General features: G+C 38.3%; 1 protein-coding gene across 2 annotated transcripts in view; it reads left to right on the top strand.

Annotated features, from left to right (window-relative positions):
- Nucleotides 1-431: 431 nt before the first annotated feature.
- Nucleotides 432-22,355, top strand: part of LOC149188779 (putative plant SNARE 13) — a 70,042-nt gene continuing 48,118 nt past the window's right edge. For both annotated transcript variants that reach the window (XM_089411700.1, XM_089411699.1), the window contains exons 1-4: nucleotides 432-974; nucleotides 5,120-5,212; nucleotides 5,587-5,680; nucleotides 5,797-5,834. In XM_089411700.1, the coding sequence (XP_089267826.1) occupies nucleotides 898-974; nucleotides 5,120-5,212; nucleotides 5,587-5,680; nucleotides 5,797-5,834 (302 nt within the window). In that variant the 5' untranslated portion in view covers nucleotides 432-897. The remainder of the gene's footprint in view (nucleotides 975-5,119; nucleotides 5,213-5,586; nucleotides 5,681-5,796; nucleotides 5,835-22,355) is intronic.

Here is a 22,355-nt window from a genome sequence, read left to right as displayed (position 1 = left end):
AGCGGTCCCACGGTGGGCCCCACTGTTGAAAGTATCCGCGACAGCTAACGGGTCAATTTATTTTTAAATTGAAAAATTATAAAATAAAATAACACAAGCAGGCTGTGCTGGCCATGATGAAAAATGGTAGAAAAGGCTAAAATAAATATATTTTTAAATTAAAACATTTATGAAATAAAATAACATAAGCTGGCCGTGTTGGCAATGATGAAAACTGGTAGAAAAGGAAAAGGTAAAAATAAACATCTTCCAGTAAAATAATTATCTCTCGAATTTGAAATGGTTGAAAAAGGATACGTGGCATGTTGTTAATTTTAATAAAACAAAATGATTAAATATAAATATATATACAATGTATATATACGCTGTACGTACGCGAGTAAATATTTCAAGGAAAAAGTAAATTTAGATTATATATATATATTTATTTGTATATCTATACGGGGACAGAGTGGCAGCGTCCCCGGATTTACAAAATCAACAGCCTGGTTCGTGTCCCGTACAGAGTTTGGCGGAGCGGAGCTTCAATTTCTCGGAGAGCGAAATCTCTCAAATCATACTACAGATAACCTCACACTGTGATTTTGAGGGACACAAAGGCTGGAAAGCGGTTCACAGCAGCTCTGGATCTAGATTTATTTGTACGCATTTTGAAGATTGTGAGGCATGTTGGCTTTAGCCTGAAAGGTAACAGGGCTTGATCGGATAGTTGACGGTGTTTAACCTTTGAATCAGAGCGGTGAGGAATTTGACATAAATTCATGAGATCTGAGGTGGATTGCGTTGTAAAGTGGTCAAATTGAGGGGGAAGGGTTTCGATTCGGTGCCAAACTGGGGGTAGAAGGAGGAGTAGGGCGCTTCGTGCGCTTCAACGAAGTGCCGTCGCCTTCGCACCAGATGGCGTCGGATATCAATCTAAGTCCTGCATTGAGCGACATCGATGGCCAGCTTAGGGATCATTTCCGTGCTCTCTCGTATGTAATTATACTTATCTGCCATTTATTTTGCTTGCATTTGGGTTAAATTGCTTAAACTCTTTCCTGTTTGTCTGCAAACTGAATGACTCTGCGAGATTCGAGCATGGAAACATTGATTAGCGTTTTTCAGACGTTAACGACTTGAGACGCGTTTTTTCACGGAGTCTAGTTTTATCATGGAGGAGCCTTGCTACTATTGTCTGCCAATGCTCGCCTAGGTTTAACGGCCTGAAAATAAACCAAACATCATTTATCACCCGTGACACAATTTTTGTACAATTTATGGTAATTCATTTTATCAATTTCTTGTTATTACTCTATTTACCAATCGGCTGTAGGATTGAAGCTGCGACTTGTGTCGAGGTGCTCATGGTAGAAGCTTATTAACTTACAATGATTTAATTTAATTTAGATATTAACGTCGACTAGTGGCGAAAAATGGGCAATGGGACTGGACATAAGTTTATGAATTTAGTAAAGGCAAACGGAGTGCCTAATGCTTTTCTAACAAAATAGCAACAGCAGAGAAGAGGTGGAAGTCAGGACGTCTCTTGCAGCAACCTTCATCTAAACTCTTATAGTATGAAATCAGGAATCTGGAACCGGCAACGCGAAATTACCTGAATTGAGGGTTTTCTGCTGAAATTGAAACATTTATCTGAAAAATAAATCCAAACTTTTTTGGGCTACATATTCACTAAGAATCAAGGTACCTTGTAAATTTCTAAATAGGCAAATGACACGGCCTGCGAATTTCATAGTTGATGGGGCATCTGAAGATGAAATGTTCCTCGGACTCAGGCGCATGAAGACAAAGTCGGCAGGTACGTCCCTCCCGTGGAATGTTGTGATCTGACTTCATCCGAAGTGAGTGAGAGCAAACACGAGGCTGTTCTAGAGGGGCTCTCAAGCAGTTCAGCAATCTTTGTCTGAGATATGCTGGGGTTGGGATTTGGCTTGGATTCGGTCGTCAAGATTTAAAACAGAGTGTAGCTTATGCTCCATTGCGATATGCTGGGGTTGGGATTTGGCTTGGATTCGGTCGTCAAGATTTAAAACAGAGTGTAGCTTATGCTCCATTGCGATATGCTGGGGTTGGGATTTGGCTTGGATTCGGTCGTCAAGATTTAAAACAGAGTGTAGCTTATGCTCCATACCATAGCTTTATTTAACTAAAATGATTTTTTAATTTAACAGGTGTTCATGTGTGCCTTCCGATACTGTGTCTCTTAGTCACGAGGCAAGACACCTGCCTTATGTTGGATATCTGTGGTATTGGCATAGGCCAAGAACAAAAAGAAGATCCCAACTTTGTTAATTATGGTGATGATTATAAATGGTTGAGCAGTGCGAGTAGGTAACTCGTCTGTGAATTTGGTTCCTACTTTGATCTATTACGCATTTGGTGGGCACAGTTGATTGATTATGCTTTGTTTGTGTTGTACTTTTCTCCAATCAATTTTATTTGTAGTATTTCAAATGTGATTTGTTAATATTTCAAAAAATTGACATAAATTTGCTAGAAAATTATAGTATTTTTGAAGGATCCTCACATCAAACCAGAGATACGTTCACAGAAACAGGACTTAAAAATGGAAAAAAAATTCTCGATTCATCGATAGAATAGATTAAGGCACAATAATAATACTTATCCGGTCCCAATCGGAGGAAGCCATTTTATAGCACTCAATTCACCATCACGCTTCAGGAACAACGAGGAATTAGAGAAAAACAAAAACCATCAGAACACCAGATTATAGCAAAACACTTTAGCACCAGCTCTGATAACAAATCTGTCCTGGCCAGTCTCCATGTCTCCCTTCTCACATGGTTATCAATCTCTCTCTTTCTTCCTATGCCCGTGGATATCTATTTGCTCTTCTCCTTTTCCATCTGTGCTCTTCAGGGACCAATAGGAAATCGTGGAAGGGGTACATCCAACAACCGTAACTACCTTTTGATGCATTAATTTTTATTACAAGTCAACTTGAACAAATCTCTATCTTATCTTGCCGTCATTACAATTTCTTTTTGCAATAATGTTTCTTATAACTTTTCTCGAATACTACTTTTCAATGCAACAGAATACTACTTTTCACTACAACATTTTGGACCATAAATTTGGACCAGTTTCATATATCTTTCCCTGATGGTGAACCGAGCTTACGGTCTTAAATGTTGGATTGAAAAATAGCATGCAAATTATGTTCCAAAAGACTTATGGTGGTTCAACAAGCACAATTACATTTCTTTCATCCTTTTCATTACAAAGCAACTTCAATAAATCGATATCTTGTTTTTCCATTATTACGAAGATTTCTGACAATAATGTTTCTTATAAATCTTTTGGAACAACATGTGTGCTATTTTTCAATTCAGTATTTTGGATTATCAGTTTCGTTTAGTTTCATATATCTTTTCATAATGACGGACCAAGCTTATTCCTAAGTCCAAAATAGCATGCAAGATATTCCAAAAGACTTGTAAACAAAGTCCTGTGAAAAACCAATGATCAGATAATGTGGCTTTATCATCAAATATTTTTCACCTAATTATCCCTTCTATTTTGGCATGCAACAGTTGTCTGTCCAAACTTATTTTTTCGTAGCTAAGAGTCCATTTTGGGGGCAGGAAATGCGGGGGATGAAGGGATGGGTTTCACAGAGATTTGGATGGTACCCCCAAATATCCAGGGATTGGTGGATGGGGATGCCAAAACATATTAGAAAATAAAGTATGGAAAATTAAAAAGCAGAGATTCTAGAAGAGAGGACTATGATTCAACTCATAAAAGTAGCAATTCTTGGATAATAGGTTTCAATGTTGAACTAGCAAATGAAATTTTTTCATTGAGAATCAGTGGCTCACGGGAGTTGATTTGAATATGGGGCATCCAAATGTCCCCAAAACCATGGATGGTCATCACCCAGGCCTCCCAGTTTTTGGTAGGAAACGTCTAGTGAACCTTGGGGAATTCCTTCACATCCCCTGGGATGTCCCCTTCCAAATGGGGAACTTCCCTTTGCAGTTCTCAAGTCCACAGGGTTGGGAAAACATAGGTGACGCATCCCCCAGGTGTGTGGATGGGTTTTCATGCAACATTGCTAAGAATCAAACTGATTTAGATCAAGTTTCCTAAGTGCAATATATCGAATATAAAGCTTGTGTTGTGGTGATTCATTGCCACTCATTTAATAAGGTATTTGCTAAATATAGTAAAGATCATAATATTAAAGGGAGATAAAAATGTTGGTTTCAACTTTCACCATTACAAATACCTTTGTCCTGATATGATATGTAACAGTTTTGTTCAAGAAGGGGCGTCTGATGACTAACAATTGGAAGAAAATAATTGTTACTTGAAAAATGATGAAATCAAATATGATGGTTTCTTTCATGCTATAGGCTCACATCCTTCCCCTCTGTGGATTAACATGTCGTTTCCCTTTGACATACAAATTGTAAATATCTCATAATTTTGTCATGGCAGTACTGTTTTAGATTTTCCTATAATTTATGATGCACTCTACCAATAATGAACTGTGAGTTAATATTTTTAATCTGTATAATATGTGGTATAGCATGTGGATTGCTCTCCCAGAATCTGCATCTATTGAGATCCACCTGAATGCCAATTGTGGCTCTCACAAGGAGATAATGAAGGATGGACCCCACGTTTATGACACTTATAAGCAATGTTAAAGGTTACATGTCTTCACACTTGAAATCAGTATTATGGCTCATGTTATATTTAAGGTTTTTTCTCTATGTTTGTAGCCAATAGTGATTTTGTATCTGATAATTTATTTGAATTGCTTGCTTGAAATGTGAAACTTGATATGGTGGCCCCCTTTAGCTCTGAGAAATTCCTGGTGCTACTGCATATTCTATTCTAATGTTCAATAAAACTCATGCGTAATTTAAAGTGTATAAACTGTTTATCAAATTTTAGCATATGGGAGCAGAGGTTGTGGGGACATTGTTTTGTGTGCTCTGGACTTTTTGGCATTAAAAAAAGTAGATTGCAGAAAGATTTTCAAACATTGCTATATTTCCTTTAGTGCTCTTCTTTGGATCAAGTATTTGTGGCCTTTAGGAATTGTTCTGATGTGCAAATCCTAATGAGTGCGTTTTTTTTTCAGAAATGGATTTCAGAAATTGGATAAAATCAAAGACCCAAACAGACAGAACAAGCAATTGGAGGAGCTCACTGGAAAGATGCGAGAATGCAAACGGTTGGCAACCTTTTCTTAAATTAGATTCATCTTATCGTTGATATTCTCAAATTTTGCTGAAAATTGAAAAATGGTCCCAAGATTGATTTTCAGCGTCCTAGCTTGTTACAGTTTTGTCCAAAATTTGTCTTTCTGGCAAGTGATAAAGAACACTTTCACAGTTTATTTTCTCTTCAATAAGGATTACAGTTTTGTGTTTTACAATGCTGTGTGTGAGCCCACGGGCATGTGTATTATATATCACTGTCTTCTCCATCTCACTATTTTCAAACTTCTATTCTTTTATTACACTTAATTATCTTTTCACATGTATGGACGGGCATTGTACAGGAGAAGGTTTGGAATATATTCAATTTAATAATTTCTAATTTCAGGCTTATTAAAGAATTTGATCGCGAAATCAAGGAAGAAGAGAGTGGAAATCCTCCTGAGATTAATAAGCAGCTTAATGAGAAAAAACAGTCACTGGTAAATGGCTGATCCTCCCTTTATTTTGTGTAAATTAATGGGGAAGGATAAGTTTTTGAACTGAATTTGCAGTCTTGCTGCATAATGACTTACTCTTCTATATTTTATGGTTGCAGATCAAAGAACTCAACTCATATGTTGCATTGAGAAAGACGTAAGCTATCCTCTCTTATGTTTCATGCATATTAATAAGCCTTTGTGCGCCTTCTGGCATGCATCTGCATTTCATTGCATTATGGTATCAGCAGTGAACTACCCCACACTGCAGATCTTAAAAATGGACCCAACATGATGGGTTTAGGTATTTGCACAAAATTTCTTAAAATTTATTGTTAGGTAATGTAAATTGATTCCATAACTGTCAAGTTGGAGTTTCGTATTATCATTAAATAGGAACAGGTACAAATCACTTATTCATGCTTTATGTCTATTAGAGAGAAGATCAATAATTACTTGAATGTCTGTCAAACATTTTAAGAGTTGTATGAATTGGTTGGATTTTCCATCGACCTTCAGAGCAATCAATGCTCTTATTTGGCAATGTAGCAGCGTGTCTTGCTCATGGCTCTAAATAGATTTTTTCATCCTTACCTAGCAATAATGGCTCACGTGTTGAGTCTGTTCATCACTAACCTTGTCAATACTATCATCCCAGGTTTTTTATTACTTAGTTGAATTTCTTTTCTTTGTCGAAAGAAAAAATCATTACTTTATAGCAAGGATGAAAAAGTTACATTTTGTATGCACCATCACGGGCAAGAGTGTGAAAGGTGTATTGTCCATACAGGTCCTTGAACAAATTTTTTATGTGAATTTCCAAGCCTAGGCGACTAAAGTCCTTATGATCTCAATTAACCAAGTAATTGTTGAATTTAATCAATGCAGAAATAAATTTCATACTATAGCATTGATCACACAATAGCTAGAAATTAAATAATAGAAGGATAAAATAAAGTTTCACACATATGCAGGTAATAACTCCTAAATCAGCTCTCTACTCCAAAAAACATACAAGGAAACCACCACAAGCTACCCACCAAAAATAGCACTGCAAATTTATGAAAATCACCTCGAACTTGAGTGGAACAGTTTCTTGAGAAGTACAGTCTATTGTATGGACTATATGACTGAGTATGGATTGTACGACATCTGTCTGTACAACTATACAGATCCATATAGTTTGTATGATTGTATAGACTTTTGTATGACTGCCCATAACTGTTCTGTTCCACTGTAAGAAACTGTACACTGCTCGGAAACACCTCTTTCATGGATGCCTGAACTTTCTTTCTCGGTCGCTTAACCTGCTCAACTGCTTAATTGTGATGAGCCTCTATCTTGACCTATCTTATACCTTTGGATGAGGATCTATTTTGAGATTACTTCTAGTCTAAGTCATGCATGAGACACACTTTTTAAACTCAATTGTTAAATATAAGACTTTCACTTTTTTAGTAATGTGAATTATAAAACAGAATTATTTTTTCAAAAATATAACTCCTTTTTGAAAATAGGTTGAAGTTCAAACTACCTTTTGCACATTAACATTGAACCTATGTAAAGAGTTCCTGCGAGAGCTATACTTCTCAACACTCTTTAGTGAGAAAGGAATTTTGTACCAATCCAAGTATTTCTCCGAGTGCCTTAAACTTCCCTTTTGCCAAGGGTTTGGTCAGAATACCTTCTACTTGTTGGAATGTGGGAATATGCTGGAGCTTCACTGATCCGTTTTGAACCTTTTCTTGTATGAAGTGATATCTGATTTCTGTATGCTTGGACTTTTCATGAAACACTGAATTCTCAGAGAGTTTCTTGGGTTGGTGTTGACCAAATACATTAAAGAACGTATCAACTACCTGTACGTCATGTGATCCACCTACTTTGAATTTGAAGCTGTCACATTCTTCATATTAGTGATCATGGGCAATGTTATGGGAATTGAACTGTTAACCAAACTGGTAAACCCCCCGAACTGGGAACCGATAAGAACCAGACTGGAACTAGTAAAAAAACTGGTCAACCAAAAACATATAAAATATTCAAATTTTAAAGAGAAACATATATATTCATGTGCATCCACATGAATCCAAACCATTTATACCCAAATAAGCAAAAGTCGTCATTTGTATAGTAGGTACAGGTGCACATAACCAAAATAACATTGTGTGCAATCCATCTCTAAATAAAAAATACATCAACAAGAAGGCTCTAAATGGCCTCAAGCATCCTAAAAAAGTCATGCTACAACAAATACCTAAATGTCATCAAAATCATTGCTTATATTGGGAACTTTGTCATTAGTATTACCCTCTAAGCATTAAAATAAGATGGAAAAAGCTTAACATGTCATGTCTAGATTTTGTTTGAGTAATGCATACAGTTTTAGCAGGGCCATGGTAGAGGAGTTCAACAATCAATGCCAGTAACATCAAGGTTCGTAGAGGACTTGGCGCTCTTGATTAAATATTAGTTCCATACCCTCGTACATGACAAAATCAAATGGAAATGTTGCAATCCTCCCAATCGTGAAAAAAGGTCAGTTCAGTACTGAATTGGCCTTTTCTGGCCTGTGACATTGGTTCAAATTGATTTTCCCTCGAAAATGGTCAGACCGACTAGTTTAGTCTGCTAAGGTCGGGTTTTGATAACATTGGTCATGAGTTTACAGTCCTCCATCCAAAACCTTTTTAGGATTTGAATTGCATACTTACCCTGCCTAAGGAAAATCTCCCTTGGTCTTTGTTGAATCTCCAACCCCAAGAAGTAATGTATCATGTTGATGTCCTTCATTTTGAACTTAGTTGCTTTGCACCTTGTAATGGGCTTCTCCACATTTGTCAAAAATAAGTCATCTACATATAACACTTGTACCTCAATGATCCCATCAAGGAAATATGTGTTCACATCCAACATATCCTCCATCTCGTAAATGAAATCAAGTAGATAACAACTATAATAGATGTGTGCTTGGCGACTAGAGCAAATATCTCCTTGTAGTCTTCTCCCTTTCTTTGGAAGAACTCGCTTGCCACAAACCTTAATTTGAACCTCTGAATGTTGCCATCTAGAGCATGCTTGGTTTGTAGTGCCACTCGAAACTCACAATTAACTTCCCCTTTGGTCTTTGCACTATGTTCCAAACATCATTCTTCACATCCCGCCATGTATGTTGGTTTGTTTTCTCCTATGTTGTATTAATCTTCTAGGAACCCAATGTTTTGGGCCCTACTTGTAACTGAAACTCCGAAACTTTGTTGAAACTCAACCGAAACTCGACCATCATGTAATCATGTATGAGAGTTAATATATACTTGGTTTTCCTTCTAAATTGTCATCTATGGGTCTTATTCCCTTTTTCCTTGCAAGATAATGTGTTATTCACTTATTTATAACCTTTTTTTATATATAACTAGACATATATGACATTTCAACTGACATTTCCATTTTTGGGAGGTGACGTTTCTAAACGTACCTGTATCGAAAACTTTGAAACGTTTCGTGGAGCTTAGGTTCCCTCTTAAAAGTTAGAAGGCTTGAAATTTAAAATGCTGCTCATCAATGCCGTATAGCCTGGAAAATTCTTCAAAGGTTTGCTATTTTTGAATATACTTCCAGGAGTCTCAACATGCTCTTGAGCATCCTTTGATGTCTGAATGAACCATCGAGGTCCCTTGATAGAAGTAGAAGGGGCATCTGTCTCCTACTCTTCACTTGAAAGCTGTTATTGCCCTAGAAATGATCAGTGGTGTCAAATCAACCTTTGAAGATTCTTGCTCCTCACTGTCTATTATTGGTTGCATAATCTCCCTTAAACTTTACATCTTGGCTCACTATTGTTTTCCTTTGTTGTGGAATATAGGCCCTGTAAGCCTTTGAAGTCTCACTATAAATGGTGAATACGCCTTTTTTGTTGGAGGGATCCAACTTGTCCTCATCTCTACCAAGTTACCAACACATTGTTATAAATTGGGCAACCAAAGATGCAGAAATGACTCACTTCGGGCTTCACACCAGTGATTGCCTCCTCTAGTATCTTGCTCTTCAAGATCATTTGAGGACACCAATTTTATATCTAGCCTATTGGGTTGCATGCCTTTACTAGGTTTCAAATGGAGCTTTGAACTCCTGAAACTTGCTAAAGACCTCATCTTTGGTCTTTAAGAAGTAAATTCAAGTATTGCAAGAGAAATCATCAATAAAGGAAACATAATACATGCTTCTTGTTATTTACACTACTGACATAGGTCCACAAACATCTGAATGTACTTAGTTTAGAATCCCTTTATACCTATGCTTGCTACTTGGGAAAGCCCTTTGCATGCACCATGTTGCTCAATAATGAACTCTGGGAGACTTGTGATTATCTCCTTCAGAATAAGCGACACCCTATGATGTAGGTGCCCCATCTTGTTGCACCACAACTCACTCAAGCTGTTATTGTTATGCACCAAGGCTTGAATAGGTTCAATTTGCCACTTGGACAAATTACCTTTTGTAAACCCTATTACTTGAGCTATGTTTGCACGAGAATCTGGTGGCTTGGTGAGGATTTCTGTTGAAATTGGTAGCCTAAGAGGTATTCCAAACCCTATTGTACAGGGTTGTGGAGGAATTGACACAACAAAAGTGCTTTATGGGCTAAGTAACCAAGAGGTGGGCTTTGCACACAAGCTTGTGGGTGTGAAACTAAGCGTGAATTTGATGATTTAACACTTGGAGAAGATGGGGCACCCTTAATGGAGCAAGGGGCTGCCAAGAACACCAAGTGAGGCCTTGTAGATTGCAAGCTTTTTTTTTATGTTTTGTGTGGGCTAAATACCTAGAGGATCAAGTCGACCTTGACTTGAAGTGACCCTCTGGAAGGGCTAGATGTTAGCCTAGAGGGACATATAAATAAGGGAGGAGGGAACCTCATTTAGCACATCACCAAGAGCTAGTTCAACATAGTGAAGAGGCTTATAGTCTGAGGTAGCTGCAACCATAAGGAGGCCTAACGAAGTGGAGGAGAAGGTCTGTTTTGGTGCGTTTCTCCTTGTGACAGTTAGACCGAGTTGGTGAGAGCAAGAAGTGAAGGAGAAAGGCATCTGGGCATACATTTGGGTAGTATTCTTCTGTGAATAGGGCTAAAGGGCTATTACAGGAAGGGCCTAACCTTGTTTGGGTGCTGGACTATGGTTAGAACAACTGTAAATGTGGCTGCATGAACCTAGAACAAGCGCTGGTAGGACAGGTTTTGTAGAAGAAGAACACAGAGTGTGGAGCTAGTTTTGAGGACTAGTTGTGGGCTGGTCTGGTGCCCTAACCAGGCTGAAAAACTACAGGAAGAAGTGTGCACAGGTCGAGGTTTCGGACAACTGGAAGGAGTCTTCAAGAGGTATGTATGCCATTCTAAGTTGATGAATTTAGCAGGGTGATAGACCAGGTTGGACAATTTTGGATTGGCATCTTAAGGACAGACTGTAGTAGGTGTCAAATCAACCCTAGATCAAACTGTTAAGAAGGATTCTAATTTCTAGCAGCTGTAATAAGGGGAGCCAAGAAGGCTTATGAACAGACCCTAAGTTTACCGTTGAGAAGGACTTTTACAGTGATAGAGGGCAGCCTCCATGCCCTAAGTTCGTCTTCATATAGCAGCAGAGGAAGGCATAAGTGGACAGCTAGGGAGCTGTTCACAAACAGAGTTGTGAACAGCTATAAGAAGACCCTATGTGCTAATGACTCGATGGACTAAGGAGCGGCTAGAGGGTAGAAGCGTTGGGAGCCGTGTTCAGTGAACTAAACGATGTGTGTTGACTGATAGAGGCAGATTGGTGGTGCTGTAGATTGGAAGTGAAAGGACCAGTAGTTGTGTTCAGGGTACGTGGACCAAAAGGAGCTGAGGCTGGCTATATCAACAAGTAGGTTAGTTGGTATCTTGTTTAGGGTAGATTAGTGGTCATGTTGTTGACACCAAACCCTAGTTTGTATTCTTGTATTAGTGATTGTATGAGAGCCATGATCCTTGGTACAGGTTCCTAGACTGTTGTATTAAAGTTTGTTAATATAACAAAGTTGGGTTGAAAATTGTAAAAAGTTGTCTATTGTGCATGTGTTGATTTACTGCTGTGTTTATTCCGTTGGGCAAAGTAGTCATGTTGTGGCATTTGAGGTGGTTATGTCAGAGATTCTAAGACCCTAGCTTAGATTTTCTAATGCCGTGGAAAATTCAACAATTTCTTGGTTCCAATTTCAGAGCCTTTATCCTCCATTACCAAAATTTAAAGCAAATTCTTCTAGAGACTTGAAGGTTGGAACAAACAACACATCAACAAAATCTAAAGAACTAGTATTTGCACATTATGGTGCAAAGGAACGTCGACGACGTTAAACGGAGGGGGAGGGCGACTGTGTTAAACGGAGGGTTGACTTTTAAGAACGCCATGTGGAAGATCTCTACAGTATTGGCCTACAAATTTCTACAGTGCTACCTCATAGAACCTCCGAGTAAAAAACGCCTTCGGAGTAATTAGTTGACTTGAGTTGGAAGGGATTAGTACCAACTCTCGCTACATTGTACTTGGCATCATCACCAAGTTCTATTTGTACTCTCTTGCTTCTTCAATCTTCAGACTAGAATATTAAAAATTAGATATTTCTTACACAAAATTTAATTAATGATACAAATTTATTGATTTCAAATATAGATCTTCATCTATAGCTATTAGCATGCATAGTACATACAAAATTCAAATACATGTCAATCTATGATCTATTTCTTATGCTTGGCCCTCTTGCCACCACGAGATTTTTTAGTCTTGTTGGAAAATCAGGAACTTTGTTATTAATATCACCCTCTAAGCATTAATATACAGAGGTATCTTTGTCATTACCTTTGTATCTATATAGCGATCTTTGTCATTAATATCACCCTTTAAGCATTAACATAAGATAGAACAAGCATAACATGTCAAGTCAAGATTTTGTTTGAGTGATGCGTACATTTTTAGGAGGGTCATGATACAGGAGTTCAACAACCAATGTCACTAACATCAAGGTACATAGAGGGATTGGTGCTCTTGATTAAATACAAGTTCCATACCCTAATACATGACAAAATTCAATGGAAACATTGCAATCCCCCAATCCTAAAATCTTGAAAAACTGATAAGTCTGCTGGATTTTGAATGAAATCTAAAATTCTACTTTCTCCATATGAAATCCAATGAGGTCGGAACCACTCTCAAACATCCTGAGTCATTTCATGGTAATGTTCAAAATTTAAGTAAAAGTCTCCTTTTACTTTAAGAATTTAACATTACCATGAATAGCATATCAATACTAGGGCCTAGACTTGATCATTAAGTTGCCAAAACGCTTGCCAAATGAAAATATGCGTGGCTGTAATGACCAAATGCGGCCTTTTCATACCTGTGCAGGTCACTTTTGCCGCCTAACAAGTCCTGGAAAACAGGACACGCTGCCAAAATCGTGACATGCAGTTGGATTCGACGTGTTAAAATAGGACACGACGTGTCATGGTTTTTTGGACATGAATCTCGAGAGAATTGTGTCGGACACGATGGATTCTGGATTCGTGGGGCCTATAGGACGAATCCGGTTATCTAGAAAACAACTAATGGGCTGATGTCATATGTTGAAATGCCCCATTGTCCATAGACTATGTATCCCTCACAATCACATTGGTAGAAAGACAAATTATCATTGAGAAATCTTTCTTGAACTTGGTGGGAAACTAGTTCCTCTAAATTTTTGCAGAGGCTACCAAGTTGCTGCACCCCTTTACCCCTCTTTTTTTTGGATGTTATGATGCTTAGTGACCGTGCTTATGACAATTGGAGCACTTGATTTTACTCAAGTTCCTTTTCCCTAGTTGTGAGGTTGTCTCCTCACTCTTTCCCTTACCCTTATTAGGTCCTTTACCTTTGCCTTGATTTGATTGACCAAATAGAGCTAGGTTCTGACCACCACCCTTCTTGTTGGTTTTTCACTCCATCTAAGTCTCCTCTTGGATGCAATCATCACAAAGCCTCTCAAAGTGTAAATACTTTTGACAAATGGTTCCCATGAAGTTGAGAATACATTCAGTGTTGATGTTCCCTAGCTCTGCATCTTCAACCTTCTCCCCAATTGCTGCAAGTTGATCAGAATTTTGTGTGATTTTCATAAGGTAATTGGTGATTGTGTTTGATTTGGTTATTTTTATGAATTTGAGTTTGTTCCACGACATCATCTTCTTGGTTATGGTTTGACTCTAGAAAACACTAACTAGGGTATCAAACATCTCCTTTGTCATTGTCTTCTCAGATGCATGAGGGGTCAAATGATCCTTTATAGCATCCAAGATTATTTGCTTGGCCTTCACTTCTTTCTTATTGCAAGCTATTAACTGTTGTGGATTTGTAGACGGAGTCACAACATCCTTGATGATATCCCAGAGATCAATCTCTTTTAGTAAGAGTGTAACCCTCACCTTCCCTGCTAAGAGATTCAAGGCACCATTCAATGTGTCTTCAAACCTAAGGCTAGGTAATACTTAAGCTACCAAATGCTTGAACTCCCAAATCTGAAAATTATTTTGGAATCCTCTAAAGGGTGGTCCTTTCTAGCAGTTGATTTACGTTGCAAATCTTTGAGAATCTGAGTCGGAGAAGTTGGCTCTAATAACTTTTAAAAATTTCCAAGCCTAGGAGATAGAAGTCCTTATGATCTCAATTAACCAAGTAATTGCTGAATTTAAGCAATGCACAAATAAATTTCAAACCATACCATCAATCACACAATAGATGGAAATTAAATAGTGGAAGCATAAAACACAATTTCACACATACATATGTAATTAATCCTTCAAAGTCAATTTTTCATGGAAACCTCCACAACATGTCCACAAAAAACAACACTGTCGAGTTACTGAAATCATTGTACAACTGCTGCCCATACCTCCTTATGGATCCAGACAATTCTGGCTGTATGAATATACGAGCTTTCAAACAACTATATGGAATTGTTCTGTACGACTCTATAGAATTGTGTGCGGCCTGAACATGCCTCTTTCCTGGCTGCCTGTACTCTGTCTCTCTCTCTTGTAGTTGCCCAACCTGCTCATCTTTTCAACTGTGATGAAAGCTTCTATCTTGACCTGTCTTTATACTTCTCATTGAAATCTATTTTCTCCTAGTCTAATTCGTGCACGAGATACACTTTTTGACTAACTGCTAAATATAAGACATCCGATTTTTTACTAAATTGAACTACAAAATATAATTACTTTTCAAAAAAATCTCGAACTACTTATGGCACATTCACATTGAACCTATGAGGAAGTTCTCATCTGAGCTATAATTCTCAACATTTTACCACTGACAAAAATACCCTTACCTGTTGTGAAGAAAAAAATTGTCTAGGCTTGTACCAAAAGGTCTAGATTTTATCATGTCAGTGATCTATAAAAAACATAGAATTAGAGCATGCAACCTTCAAATGCAAAAGGTGCCATAATGTGCTTTCGGCACCAAAAACCAAGCAGAACTAGAGAAATAGAGAGAGTTCCCAGTGGAGGGCCTGGGATTTTGAGAGAACTCCCGTTCTTCTGTGCGAGTATGTAGGTCCAGAATACCTTCAGCGAGATGGGTCCCCTGTTTTGATAGATAGTCTGGACTCTGCAATACTATTGCGCTCTCTGGAAATACACTTGAAACTGATATTTGAGAAGTCTCTCTTTTGAAAAGTGACGTGCTCCAGCGCAATGACTGATATTTTGAGTCTTGGTTGATCTTATTATTATATGACTTGTTTTTGATCTAAGTAGAAGGACTTGAGTGACAGAGGGAGTAATAGTGGCAGGGGGATTTGCTTCCATGATAGAGAGAGCAATCAAGCCCTACTTCAGTGTTAGAGTAAGTTGACCTCTAAGTTCGAGATGAAGGATCTAGATGCATTACTTCCTTGGTCAAGGGAAGTATACTATTGAGATCCTTTAGATGATGGATTGCAAGATTGTTAGCCTAGATGCCCAGAGACGGGAGATCTCTAAGAGTAGTATGCCTTTCGTGAGTGGACCATGCTAAACAACATATATGCTTTGGTGACTAGGAAGCAACAATGGCAGAGGGAGGAACCAAGATTGCCACAATAGGTTCTGTTTTAGAGGGAGCATGTGGTCATGGTGACTAGAAAGCAACTGTGGTGATGGATCGAGTGAAGGAAGCCAGTCAATTTATGGTTGAGCAGAGGCATGCAACACAACATGTGTTGAGGTCTTGACATGATATAATTGAATATGAATTGAAATGATGAAGTACAACTGCAAGGATACACAGATTTAGATTGGGCAAAGAGTGCAAAAGACATGTAGAGCACAATAGGATGCTGCTTTAGTTTGAGTTCTGCTACGATACCCTGGATGGGCAGGAAGAGGACATCTGTCACACTCAACATTACAGAGGTTGAGTATATTATAGCTAATTTGACAAGTTGTGAAGCAGTGTGGCTTTGAAAGCTACTTGCAGGATTGTTTGATCAAGTGTTGGAGACCGCAATGACAGGTTGAAGCACATGGAGATCAAGTACCAAGACATGGTACAAAAAGGGAGTAGTGAGGCTCCAATACATTTCTTTAGACGAGCGAGTTGCTGACATTCTCACAAAGCCTTTGCCTGAGGATGATGTTTGTTAATTTTAGGGACAAGCTTGGAATGGATGAGAATGCTTCCCTCAGTCAGAGGGAGTGTTGGTGTTGTAGCATCAAGGACAAACATTCTCCCTAGGTTAGGATATTGAAAAGTCAAAGGTATTGACCAGGGGCCATGTAATGTGGCTAGGGAGAATGGCCTAGAGAGCATCAGGGCCCAGAGTGCTTCCCTGGGCAGAAGGTTCTGACCATATTGCCAAGAGGTACTTGGCTAGTGGGTAGAGTGAGTTCCTTTAGCATTAAGCAAGTGTTTTACCATTCAATTGGCATGTAGGAATGGTAATTGGCCCAGGTTTTCACCATTTTTTGGTCAAAGGTATTGACCTTGCTCCAGGTGACGATTTATTGAGTTGGTGACCTAGGACTAGTTTTGTTTGACCTCGGTTAGAAGGTTTTGACCATATTACCAAAGGGTTTTGGCTAGTGGGTGACTAGATCCATTTGCAAAGGGATTTGACTAGTAGATGACTAGATTCTTTGCATGATGCTGATGCAGGATGCTTTCCACATGGTTCTAGGATAGAACATGAAGTAGATGGATGCATTAACGTAGCAAGCTCATTCAATCTTTTCTTGGGATAGAGAAATTGTTCAGCAAAAAAGACATTTGAGGAAGTCAAGGTGAATACCTCTGTAGCTAAGAGGGAGTGTTAATTTTTGGTAGCTGAGGTCGGTATTCAAGTCAGCCTATTTTAAAAGAGGGAAATTTAAATTTAAACTTTAATTTAAATTTTAAGTCCCCTCTTTTAGTTTAGGCTAACTTGAATAATGAGGGAAACTGCCAAAAATCAACATATAAGGGTATGGAATTGGGATTTAGCAAGAGCACCAAGCCCTTTGTGTGCCTCAATGTGTCAATTTCTTAAATACTAGATCTGATTTATATCTTGACTCTTGAGTAATTTTTATTTAACCCAATAAATTATATTTTGGAATCACGGAATAAAATACATTGGTATTTTTAATTCATAAAATTTGATAGTAGAAGCACAAGTAGGAAATCAATCACGCAATGGAAAATATAAACCCTCTGATATATCCTTCACTTTATTTCTTAGAATAAATAAAGGGCCCCTTATAGGGAAAATGTACCATGACATAATACAAAATATTTATAGTAATAGAACTTGGAAACTCGAATCCTTGAAAATCCGAAATTGAACCCACATTCGGCCTTCCTTTCCCCTAGTCGTCACATGATGGCTCGTGCACTGCGCTATTCACATGTGTAATGTTCTTGCACAAATCCCTAGCTTGTGCGAATTTCTTGGAGCTAGATGTCGCTTCCCCGTGTGACCCTTTGCAAATTTGGTGCTCAGTGGCTCATACGACCTTGGCCTCCATGGAGTTTCCTTCTCCATAAATTTTTAGCTACAAACATTTCCTTCTCTTTAGCCTCAAGTCTGTCACTCTTCAATTGATTTTTTTTTTTTCTCAAATGTGCAAATCACTTGAAATTGTGTTATGTTGTCCTCCTTCCCTTAGGCGGTCCTTATAATTCTTCATTGGGCTTGATTCTCAAACTGTTAGTTTTCCTGTGAACATAGCACTCGACAAACCATTAACCTAGTAGATTACATATCTGCTGAATGAATTACACAACTAAGTCGAAGCAAAACATAACCAATCTCACAAAAATAAATGACACACAAATTCTGCCCAATCAAATTAGTTTATCATTAAACTGATTCATAACCTACTTGGGCTATCATCTTGGGATAATGGCCCAATTGAGGAAATATATATACAACATTGGATTTGATCTAGCTAATCAAGCCCTCCTTGGTTGATCCGGATCTCCTTGCCACCCCCTTGCTTGGATCCAACACACTACAGTATTGCTCTCCTTAGCCTTGCTTTTATAGCTTTACATTTAGCTAAATCCTTAACCTTAATCTCCAAAGTATCGATGGCCAAGATTAGATCTTGCCTCACTTGAGATCAAGGGTTGAGATTAAAACATAATGACTAAAGTAAATACTTTTCTTTTCCTAATGCTTCTTTAGCTCAATAATCCGACAAAACAATTATGTGCTTTTCCTAAGTTACAAATCTAACTTGCTCACATTTGAGCATGCCTGTACACTTAGGGTTTTGTAGAAGTACCTGCTCGAGCTACAAACATTAGAGGTACTTTTTCCCTTTTGGAATTGACATTGAACCTAAAACTTCATCTGTTGCTCTCTGCCACTTGGTTTGGAAACATCCTCAAAGTCTGGCTCTTTTTGGCCTAGTTCTTAGAATCCTCATGCTCCTAAATGCCCTGTAAGGTCATCCCATACAAAGAGACCTTCTTGACAAACTTGGAGGAACCTTTTGACTGCTCGTCCCCTCTTAAACTTGAAGGTTGACTCCCTCTAAACTGCTCAACCTTCGAAGTTTTTCACTCCTCGTCTTCTGTCACTAGTTTGCTTCGTTCCATCGCTTGAACAGGCTAGCCCTTTAGCCTATACAATTTGCTCTCTCTAACTCCAATGATATGTCCTTCATTAGTGCCAGATCCATTGGATTTGATTATTTCTTTTCCATCTTGGAATGCTACATATAACCCCTTCTCCATCAAAGAGACCGAGAGTAGACTTCTCTCGAGTTTCTGACACCCACAAGACGTCATTTACTTCTAACCTGCTTCCTGACTCAAGCCGGAATACTAGTATTCTAAGCCCCTTTATTACATGTCTAGAATCAATTCCAAACTCACAATTTTGAGTCCCACTCAATCAAGTTGTCATATTGTCCACATGCCCTTGTCATATGCGTTGTTGATCCACTATCTAGCGACCACACACCCACTGGTAATGTACCTAAGGTAAGGTAGGAAATAAGTTTGAACTCGGTTTCAAACTTCCTGGTGAACTCCTCCTAAGCTGCTATTAGTGCAACTACAGCTAGCTGTGTACCCTTTCCACTGTTGGAGAATCTAGTAGGGCAACAATTAGAACAATTTTCCTATCCCTAATAATTGCTTGTGAACTTATGTTGGCCTTTTATTATTCTTTATTAGATTCTTTTCATTAAACAATTATCAAGACCATAAACCATGAAGATCATAAAAGACAATGAACACAAGATGTAGGCTCCAAGCTTGGGCAAAACCCCCTTCAAGGGGAAAATGAAAAAAATTTAATAATTTATTAAATGAGCATTGGTCGGCTAAACCCCCAAGCTGTCACCCTTCACCATATTTATCGCAAATTCTTTTTCCTCTTCTCTGTATATCATGTCCTGATGATGAGTCTTGCTCTAGACTCGAAACGTCGACAGAAAAAGATGAACACTGTGGATGATCCGAATTCAAACTCTCAAAAACCACTCCACAGAAACCTGCAATCCAAAATATCTTCTCTTCTTATAGAATCAGATCAAATGAGAAATCCAAGACCCAAATATCAAGACCAAGTCCACTGACAAGCCCCAAGTTAGCCCTCCTTCTAAGCCCTTCCAATAAGTCAAAGTCTCCTCAAGTTAATAATAGTCAAACACTTCCAAAACTAGTCAAACTTTAGATTTTGGCCCTTGTGACAGAATTTCCGCTTCGTGCAACAGACCTACAATTTAGGCTTTCTTGCAATTTGAAATTTCGCACGTGTGGAAGATTTAGGGCATATTTTCCTCTTCTTTGATCTTGCTTTTTCTTTCCTTTGACTTGGATTTTCTTCCTTGCCTTTTCGCTGATTTTTCTTCTTTTCACAAGAGATTGAACTTACCTTAGATGGATTCCAAATGAGGCTGATCTACTCTTACATATACACATGCAGGAGGTTGAATTACCCCAAATAGGGCCAACTTGATTAAGTAGGGCCGACTTGGTCTTGTAGGGACAAAATTGACATTTTGACTCAAAACAAAATTCTTTTTCCTCTTTCTTATCAAAGTCCAAATGGGACTTGACTTCAAGACTTATGACATATATTCTTTTGACTTAACAAACCCTAGAAGCATGAAGAACATGCTTGACCTAGAGAAAAAACAACTTGAGCATGATTCCCATGTTACAATATAATAATTCTTTTTCTTCTTTTTAGAAAAATATACAATACACACAAAGATCATTATGAAGATCGAAACTAGTTACATTCTCCAACATCCACCGTATTTCCTCTCTGGACACTGTGAAGTAGTGTCCCGTCTTATGACAGGAAAAACACTTGAAATTAGTCAAGTCTTTCTTCTTGGTGGGTTGCGAGGTTGTTACCTCACCCCTACTAATTAAACTTTTGCTCTTGGTTGCTCGACTGGAAACAACAAGACTCGTCATCCCCACTCTTTTGCTATCTTGTAGACAATGATTTCTCCTAGATCTCCTTCAGGGTGAAGTCATTCCACAGTCTATTCCAATTTGGTCGCTTTTATCTTGCTAGAACACTTGTCACAGAGGTAGCCCAAGGTTTTGAAAACTTGCTTAGGGTAGTTCTTACAAGCTTCTCATATGACATGGCTACCCTAACATTGAACTTGTTGAATCCTAGTAAGGTATAACGCCATAGTGTCTGATTCAGTCATCTTGGTGTTCTCAACTTTTCCTTCAATAGCATTTTCTGATTTGGATCGTCACTCTGATGTAGGTTCAACAGAGTGGTCCATTTCTCATGACAACTATTCTTCCTTGATATGTAAGGTATCACATGATACTTCACCTCAACCATGATGGTATGTCAAACCTTCACATCTTTCAAGTCATGGGTTGCCAGAGCTGAAGCATCTGAAGGAGTGGTAACCTGGGTGTTTACAAACTCCCATAGGCTATTCTCATTGAGAACCAACATTATCAACATGAGAAATTTTCTAAGAAGGTCCTTGATTATTCTGTTTGCTGCACTCGACTACTCTTGACATATCTCAGCCCATACTCCATTTTATCTTATTAGTACATTAGCACATGCCTCGCTGCAACCCACTGCACTCTCCTTGGCTCCACCGTAAATTGGCTCAGGGTATTCACAACAAAGCATATATTTGGTCTAGTGTTGAACAGATACATTAAAGAACCAATTAACTGCCTGTACAGAGTGGGATCCACTAACTCTAAATCCAAAGCATTGAACTTCTTTAGATTGGTGATCCATGGGGGTAGACATAGGCCTAAAATTCACTATCCTGAATCTCCTTAGGATGTCAATTGCATACTTTCCTTGTCCTAGGAAAATCTCACATATCTGATGTTGTACCTCCAAACCCAGGAGGTAGTGCCCATGCTGAAGTCTTTCAACTCAAACTTTGAAGCCAAATCTCATTTTTACATCTTTGTGAACTTCTCTAACCCTTTGAGTACTAAGTCATCCACGCAAACTACCAGGTTGAGTGGATCATCACCAAAAAGTATGTAGTACACGTTCGGATCTGCCTCACTTTTTGTGAATCTCATGCTCAATAGATACCCGTCAATCCTCGAGTGCAATGCCCTCAGTATCTACTTGAGTCTGGATAATGAATTCTTCAATTTGCACACATGAGAATCTCTCCCAAGCACCTCAAATCCTTGAGGCTGCTCAATGTACACCTCCTCCTTAATAACTCCATTGAGGAACGCTGTCTTCACATCCATCTAATGTATCCTCCACCCCATCTTTGAAGTAATAGATATAACAACCAATGTTGAAAAAGTTGGCATGACAATAAATCGATAAGGTTCTACAAAACAAGAAAATTGTAAAAGTGGGGAAAAATCGACAAAATTAAAAAAACACAACATATATATATATATATATATATATATATATTTTTTTCAATTGCATACCTTCCTTGCCATAGAAAAATCTCGCCTATTTGATGCCTTACCTCCAAACCCAAAAGGTAGTGCTCATGTCGATGTCCTTCAAGGCTTCAACTCAAACTTTGAAGTCAAATCTTGTTTGTACATATAGATGAACTTCTCTGACCCCATGAGAAATAGGTCATCCACATAAAGTACCAAGATGAGTGGATTATCACCAAGAAGTATGTTATCACCAAGAAGTATGTACTACAAGTTGGGGTATGCTTCACTCT

Source organism: Pinus tabuliformis, chromosome 3_1, assembly GCF_031772625.1.
Source record: "Pinus tabuliformis cultivar Carrire ecotype Pingquan chromosome 3_1, CPIR1, whole genome shotgun sequence".
NCBI classification, from domain to species: domain Eukaryota; kingdom Viridiplantae; phylum Streptophyta; class Pinopsida; order Pinales; family Pinaceae; genus Pinus; species Pinus tabuliformis.
The sequence above is the reverse complement of the archived record's forward strand: the minus strand, read 5'-3'. Positions and strand labels throughout refer to the sequence as shown.